A 7649-nucleotide genomic window follows, 5' to 3' on the forward strand; every position below is an offset into this window, starting at 1 on the left:
GGGGGGGTGAAGCAGGGCCGTTTCCGAGCGGCGCTTCCCGGTGAAGCCGGTGTGAGGCGGGAGGGCGTCTCCGGTTGCTGCGAGCGGCCTATTCTCTTTCCGTGAGGAGAAGCCAGGCTTGCTGTGGTGGAAATGCCCCCCAAATGCGTTTCTGGTATCAAATGAACRTTAATACAGCAGTAAAAACTTCTGGTGTGGGCCTGGCCAAAACAYGAGTTAAAAGTACTCTTTGTGCGGAAAAATGCTGGACAAAAAGAGGTTGAGGGCTGGAGCCAGGCTGTTAAGTTGGTAGAATGTGATCATTGTAGTCGCTGCTTGAGTTTGTGCTGTGTCTGCATAAGCCTGGAAAAGAAACRGAGACAAAAGGATGGCTGTTTTGGAAGAGCGCAGGGATGCTTCGTTTCGGCCGGGGCAAGAGGCTGCTCGGCTGCAAACCGTGGCGAGGGTACGGAAGGAAAAAAGGCACCTTCCCGAGTCCTAAACGTGGCTTAGAGCCACTAAACTGYGCAACAAAGATGATGTCTGCAGCCAGGCCAGCATTTGAGTACGAAGGAAASCTCTGACGTGATGGGACAAGCACTGTCCGTCTTCAGTCCTTCTGTCATCATTGCCCAAATCTTACTGTTCTGCCTCCTTCAACCGTACCTATTTCCATTGGTGTGCTCTCCCTGAAGCTTTCAGTCCTCAAGCGTGTGCCGCAGCTGTCGGGCACCACYGTGAGCTACCTGCATTTCACTGGGTGAGAAGCATGTCCTTGGCTGGGATTATGTGGGCAGGGASATGCGGAATATGGCTGTYAACTGGATTAATCTCTTAGGCTCRCTGATGCARGTACCTGTACTGGGKARGAATGGGATCGCCCTGGGTAGGGCCTGGAGGGAGAAGAAGCRTGCRTCAAACTGCTCTGAGCCTTTTGAGGTCTGGGCAAAGTGCTAGCTGAGTCCAAAGGGCCTGGACTGGGTCCAGTGCCCAACTTCTGCTGGGATGGCACTGGGTCTGCCGTGCCAGCGCCCTGCCCAGTAGCTCTTCCACTGTGGCAGGTGTAATCTTATGGGAAAAGGATATCTCTGAATTTCTGTATTGTTCTACGAACCGCTCAGCAAGACAAAGTGGGGTTCTCCGTGCTGAAGCTTGGGAAGTCCTGGCCCTTGAAACCAGAGAGCCCTGGCTGGCAAGGGAATCTGGAATGGGAGGAATGGGATGAGCTACATGGAGTATGAAAACAGTGAATGAGAAAGAGCGAAATATTATGTGCAAGGCACAGGTCTGGCCGGAGGGTGGCAGCGCGACTAGGAGGCCATCAGGCCTGTAGGTGAAAGTACAGATTCCTCTCAGAAATAAGTAATATATCTTATCAGCTTTCCTCAAAACTAAGTGAGCTGTGTTAGGAGTTGTCACAGAGGATATAYTTGAAATGAAGCCATTTTGGCCCAACGATGTTTGCAGCATTGCCTTGCCTGTGCCCAGCATGTGCAGGATTGCTGGAGACTGCTCCGGAGTTAGACTTTGGAGTGGACCTGTACCTGTACTGGGTGGGAATGGGATCGCCCTGGGYAGGGCCTGGAGGGAGAAGAAGCGTGCGTCAAACTGTTCTGAGCCTTTTGAGGTCTGGGCAAAGTGCAGGCTGAGTCCAAAGGGCTTGGACTGGGTCCAGTGCCCAACTTCTGCTGGGATGGCACTGGGGCTGCCGTGCCAGCACCCTGCCCAGGTTCCCGGGATCACATTCCTGCCCCGACACCATGGTGACAGTGGCACGGGGCAGGAAGGCCAGGGCCAGGCCCTTTGAACGGCTCTTCTCCTGCTGGGGCAAATCCACTGCGTGCGGTTCTCCYGGGCTCTGATCTGTGGGGTGCGGGGCAATTCCCATGTCAGCGTCACTCAGGCCTGTTCTGCGCCTGGGTGGGAGCCCAGCCCCAGCCCTGGGGTAYGGGGCAGATCGAGGATGCGGGGGAGACGTGTCCCTTCTCTTACTTACCSTCATCGGCGACTGTGCCTGACACCCTCCTGCGTCCTGGACCTGCGGCTTTTCTGCCATTAGTAAAAGGGGTGTTTTAGTGTTTTAGTCACTCTCCAGTTCCAGTGCATTGGTGTCATCGTGTGTGTGTGTGTGTGTGTGTGTGTGTGTGTGTGTGTGATTCCAGTGCAGTGATGCCTGCTGGGAACCAAGTGTTCAGAGCGAGGCTGGTGTATATGGGGAGTGCGAGGGCACTATCTCACTAGCTCGTCTCTGCAACCCTCCAGACTGGGTCTCCTCACAGAGTTTTCCCCTAGTAACTGGTGACATGGCAGCCCTGGGCGGGGGGAAGCTTTCTCTTGGAAAGCCCCTGGCACCATCTACACCCAGTTCCCCCTTACCCGGATGCTCTTGAACTCTCAAGAGGATACAAGGCATCCGGTGTGGGGCTGGCAGCTGGGGGTGCGGGGCCCGGAGCGTGAGCAGGGACCACCCAGCAGCCTTGGGAAGGCTATAGGGCAGCAAATCCCTGCCTGCAAGGAGTCCCTGCTTTTGCGCTCGGCCATGGGGACCCAGCACTTCCTGGTGAWGGCTCCTGCAGCAGCTTGCGGTTCCCACCACACACTCGTGGGATGTGGGACATGGTCTCCAGGCCGTGGCACGTCCAGCACTGCTGCAGGACCCTGCACTGAGCTGCGCCAGTCACCCAGCAGAGCTGGCATTGGGTTGAGCTGGTGACTCCCCGGGGATCTCTGTCACCTAACGCTGACAGCTCTGCAGGACATGTGCCATCCCAGTGCAGGACAGGGGATGAGGGTCAAGGACAAGCGCAGCTGGGCACTGCCTCGACACCTTGTGTGTCCGTGGCACAAGGGATGGCGAGGGCATCGTGGGGCTCCTTGTCTTGACGACTCCAGCCATAACCGTAGGGAAAGGCTGAAGCTGGTGCCGGTTTCGGGGGAGCCGACTCCCCACGGCCTGGTGTCAGGTGAAAGGAGACACCCCTGCGTTTATGCCAAACACGCCAGCCGGGGCTGCAGCCGCTCGGCGTGATGAGGCAGTGATCTCTTCCTGGCCTCCGGGCCCTGACGCCGCGGGGCTTGGCGTCCTCGAGGTGAGGCGAGACAGCTCCCTGGCAGCTCAGTCCGCCCGGCCGGTTGTTTTGCCCTACCCCCTCACCCACCGAGACAGGGGATTTCCACCAAGGCCCCCCACCCCGCCCTCCCCGGGACACGCCAACATTTCGGGGAAACGGCCTGCCCTGCTCCCCCTGCCCTCCAGTAACCCCAGCCCAGCCAGTCAGCAGGCAGCACTGAGCTGCGTCACCAGTCTCCGGCAGACTCCGGGCAGACAAGGTTCTGATCCCAGCGTCTCTGCTGTGAGGACCTGCTCGCCCCGGCTCAGGACACCTGGGTCCCTCTGAGAGCGCTGGAGGTGGGTGGGGCTGAGCCAGGAGCCCCTGTGACAACCCAGCGCTGGCTCCAGCTCCCCTGTACATCCAAGTCCTTGGGCAGCCAGGAGCAGCATTTTTGGGGCCCGTCTTTTAGGAAGCGTCCCTGTTTGCTGCTAGGTCTGTGTGGCCGAGGCAGGAGGCCCTGGACACCTCTGACAAGCCCTGATAAGCGGTGCTTCGTGCAAGCCATGCGTGACTATATCTGATTTCCAAACATTTCGGAGTCCCTCCTTTCCCTCCTGGACTTGCATCTCACATTAAGCTGCTTTTTTTCTTCCCGAGATGAAGGTGCATGTTCTGCCTGTGCCAGAAAGGTGAAAAAGCCTCACATCCCCAACATGAGCCAACCCAGTAGGCTCTGGTCATGTCTCCAGGGGCTTCCCAGTGCCTTCCCCATCCCTGCCGTGTCCCCAGAGCAGGGCAGAGCTCCCACCTGYGCAACCCGAGGTGTGAACTGGGCCGCAGCAGGGCTGCCGACAGCCGTGTCCGTGCCAGAGGCAGCTGCCCAATCTGGCCAGCCCCGGGTCTGCCCTGGAGGACGGCGGCTCCTGTCTGATGCCGGCAGTGTGATGCTGGGAGTGGCTGTTGTCACTAATACTGATGCGACCTGCTATTCATTTCGTTCTCCTGCTAACGGTTTTCTCCAGGGACTTTTTAGTCGGGCCCCGGAGCAACTGCTCTGCTTCCCACCGGGTCCTGTTTTGGACCAACCGCATGACCCTGCCCCATTCCAGTCCTGGAGYGTTTCCCACTGGGGGGCGAGGGGGGCTCAGAAAGTGACGTCTCTGGTCTCCCTGTGTGACCCCCAGCATGCCGCCCACATGCAAGCTACAGAGTTTCACATCCTCCCCAGTGCACGTCATCCGCTTTCTGTTCCAGCCGCACCTTCCTCTTCAGCTCCCRGGAAAGGAAACAGGCCCTGAGCTGCTGCGTTGCCTTTTCCACATCGTGACTCCCAGCTCTYCCATCTCCGCGGAGCGGTGTCCCGCGATGGATTTGCTCCTTAGGTGTTTGGGGTTTCTCCAGTGCCTCCTCCCCTACAACAACCATCTCACCAGGTCTTCTTGCCCCTGCCTCRGCCCCTGAACAGCAGGCTCGTGCGCACGGGGCTCAGCCCGGCCCTGCCCTGTGAGCTTGGACCCCCACCGCGCACGCAGCGCACCGCTCCGGCRCAAAGTGCCTCCAGCCCAGACTGCGTAGAGGCTGTGCCAGGCCCTGCAGAGCCTGGCAAGACATTCATCTGTGGAGCGTCCCACCGCCACCACCGCCTCCATGTCCTTCCGCTGCCAGCGCCCACCTGGTGAATGGCAGACTGTGGGCAGATCCCCTCGGCGTCATCGTCAGGGATCCCCTCCACTGCCCAGAGCTTCGTGTGTGTTTGCGTGTGTGTGCCTCATCCAGTGTCCCAGCTTTCCTACATCATAGGGAACAARTGCCTGCAGGAACAGAGCTGGTGGATGAACCAGTCTCATTGCCTGTAGTTCGCCTGTTCCCCGGCTGGGTTGTCCCTCTGCCAGCCCCTACCCTGCAGGGGGTCAGCCACGTACCCTCGCACCCACGAGATGAGCCCAGGCGTCTCGGAGCCCGGCCACCCCTCGCGGCCTCCCTGGGCGCTGGTGGACCCAGCAGGGATGACTCCCCTGCCCCTGGCTCCAGGCTCCCACTGAGCATCGGCTCTGCCTGCACCAGGTTAAGGGGGGAGCTGCTGGGCTCAGATCTGTGCCACGAAGGCCGGTGGCAGGTGCCTGGGGACGGGTTGTGTCCGTGACAGGTATCTCCCTTAGCCCCAGCACCCCCTTTCCCAGGGACCGGGGAAATGGCACAGAGGCTGGGCTGTCCCCGCACCCTTCCCGCTGCTCGGGGCCGCACAGCGGCCTTGCCATGAGCGCGGCTACGTGCCCATGGACTCTGTGAGCCCTCGCAGGAGCCGTCTGCAATAGGCAGGGGCCAGACAGAGAGGGAGGGACCGCTGCAGCTTCCCCCCGTGGGGCTGAGATCCCCCCGACAACTGCTGGGAGAGCSCAGGAGTCCTGGGGCCACCGTAACCCCATCCCTCTGCTCAAGAGTTGGAGCCAGATCTCAGGGGGCCTGCCCCACACCCAAGACCCACCACCCCGCAGATCCCCTGGACACCAAGGAGAGCTGCGGCCACCCCCAGCACGGTGCAGAGAACGGACGCGCAATGAGGGTCGCGCAGCAGGATCAACCCCAACCCACTTTATTGCRGTCACAAAGCAGCAGAGCAGGAGCGGAGGGCACGGGATTGTGTGCAGAGCGGGGTTGTGGGGCAGGAGACACCTCCCCTCCCTTCCGGGGTCTGCAGGGGATTTCCCGCATCTGGGCAGGGAGGAGATGCCGTGTCCCCATCTGGAAATGGCTGTGGGGCTGGGGCTCTGGGCAGGGCAGCCCCAGTGCGGTCGCAGCAAGGGCTGGGCGCTGGGCCCGGTCCAGAGCCCTGGGCTCTGCAGCGATTTCCCCTGAGTGCAGGCGAGTCGGAGGGGCCCCAAACGCCACCTCTGCCCCCCAGCCCAGCGCAGGGACGGGTCAGCACCGGGGTCGAGCTCTGYAGCAGTCTCTGTGGGGTCGGCGTGCGGAGGGCACGGGCGRGGGAGGCGCTGCCGGGGTCTAGCGGGGGCGCAGGTCACACGACTGGGATCCTGGGGCGAGCGGCTCCCAGTGTGCCACAGCGAGGGGCGCGCGGGTCTGGTTGTGTGGGCAGGCAGGGAGCCCAGGGCTCTGCCTGCTCACAAGGGGCCCCGTGCGTTGCGGGCACTGTTCATCTTCATGGCCTTGATGATGAGGACGGTGCCCACGATGATGCCCACGATGCCCACGGCCAGGCCCAGGGCACAAACCAGGGTCTCGGTGCTCTCGGACACGGGCAGGGGCACCTGGGGCTCTGCGGGGAGACGAGGACAGGAGTGAGGGCAGGACCCTGAGCCCTTCGCCGCCTGCAAGCGGGGAAGGACCCAGGTGTCCTGCCCCCAACCCAGCCCCCACGCTCACCCCAGTGCTTCAGGAGGGCCTTGGACAGCCCCCAGTGTTCCACGCGGCAGTCGTAGTAGTCGCCCCGGGTGGGGATGAAGGGCAGGTAGGAGAACTTGCGGAAGGTGTGGTCCTGGCGTGGGTAGAAAACGGTCTCGACGACGCCATCCACCACCTCCTGCCCATTCTTCAGCCACTTGATGGTGATCATGGGTGGCCAGAACTTGTCCACGTAGCAGATGAGCATGTTGGGGTCGCCCAGCTCCACAGGGTCCTCGGAGAACACTGTCACCTCAGGGACCTCTGGGGGGACAKGGAGAAGGGGTTAGTGCAGCCCCTGMCCCACTCTGGTGGTCAGTTGGGCCCCAYAGCCTGGGGCTGGACWGGGRTTGYYKTCCCATAGAGAAGGCCCCAGGGKKGCCCACTGCCCACSCAGGGAGACCCTGCAGCCCCGTTTGGGGCTGTGCCTGCAGCCCTTGTGCTCCAGAGCAGGGCTGGGCCCAGGGTGCGGGAGCAGCTGCCCTGGCAGGGCCCTGCCAGGGGAAGGCGCTGGCTGTGCCGAGGCCGGGTTGTTACCGATGGTCCCCTGAGAGCGGTTGGACCTCTGCATCAWGATCTCCATGTTCTGTTTGTTGACAGCTATGTTCTGCAGAGCTCCCTGGGCCTCGAAGCTGGCGAATTCGCCGAACTCAGGCAGGCGCCAGACGGTCTCCGTCTTCTGCAGATCCACGTGGAAGATCTCGTCCCCGTCGAAGTCGAACATGAACTGGCCGCCCTCCTGCTGCAGTGTCTCCGCGCGCTGGTACAAGTCAACCTGGAGTATCATGTTGCCCACTGGGAAGGGAGAGGCATGAGGGGTGGCGCGTTGCCACCACCGCAGGGCTGGGACTGCCCAGAAACGAGCCCCGTCTGCCCCCAGGGCTGCCGCCTGGGATGCTGCCCGGGGGCAGGGAGCCGCCAAGCCCTTTGGACACCAGCTTCTCCTGGGCGCCCTCCCCACCGCCACCAGCCTCAGCATTGCCCGTGTCCTTGCGAGGTTTCCCTTCATGGTCACCTGAGGCCAGGGCCGGTGTTGGGCCAGGCGGGCTGAGGGGACACAGAGGGATGTGGCCTATCCCCACACTTGCTGCGGGGTGGGGTGGGGGTGCTGGTGGCCAGGACCCCAGCTATGGTGCCCCGCACAGGAACCCCCCGCCTTGGGCCAGGCCATCAGAGCCACCGCAGTGGGGCACGCACGGTCACTGGGTGCTACAGGGA

General features: G+C 61.9%; 1 protein-coding gene across 1 annotated transcript; it reads right to left on the reverse strand.

Moving 5' to 3' along the window:
* Positions 1-5603: 5603 nt before the first annotated feature.
* On the reverse strand, positions 5604-7425 carry LOC112962247 (HLA class II histocompatibility antigen, DR alpha chain-like). Its single transcript, XM_026058236.1, has 3 exons — positions 6969-7425; positions 6414-6695; positions 5604-6306 (listed from the first exon to the last, which is right to left on the reverse strand). Exons 1-3 carry the CDS (start codon positions 7408-7410, stop codon positions 6152-6154), a joined length of 879 nt encoding a protein of 292 aa, XP_025914021.1. The 5' UTR covers positions 7411-7425; the 3' UTR covers positions 5604-6151.
* Between the last annotated feature and the right edge of the window lie 224 nt (positions 7426-7649).

Source organism: Apteryx rowi, unplaced genomic scaffold, assembly GCF_003343035.1.
Source record: "Apteryx rowi isolate R43461 unplaced genomic scaffold, aptRow1 scaffold_1445, whole genome shotgun sequence".
Lineage (NCBI taxonomy): Eukaryota > Metazoa > Chordata > Aves > Apterygiformes > Apterygidae > Apteryx > Apteryx rowi.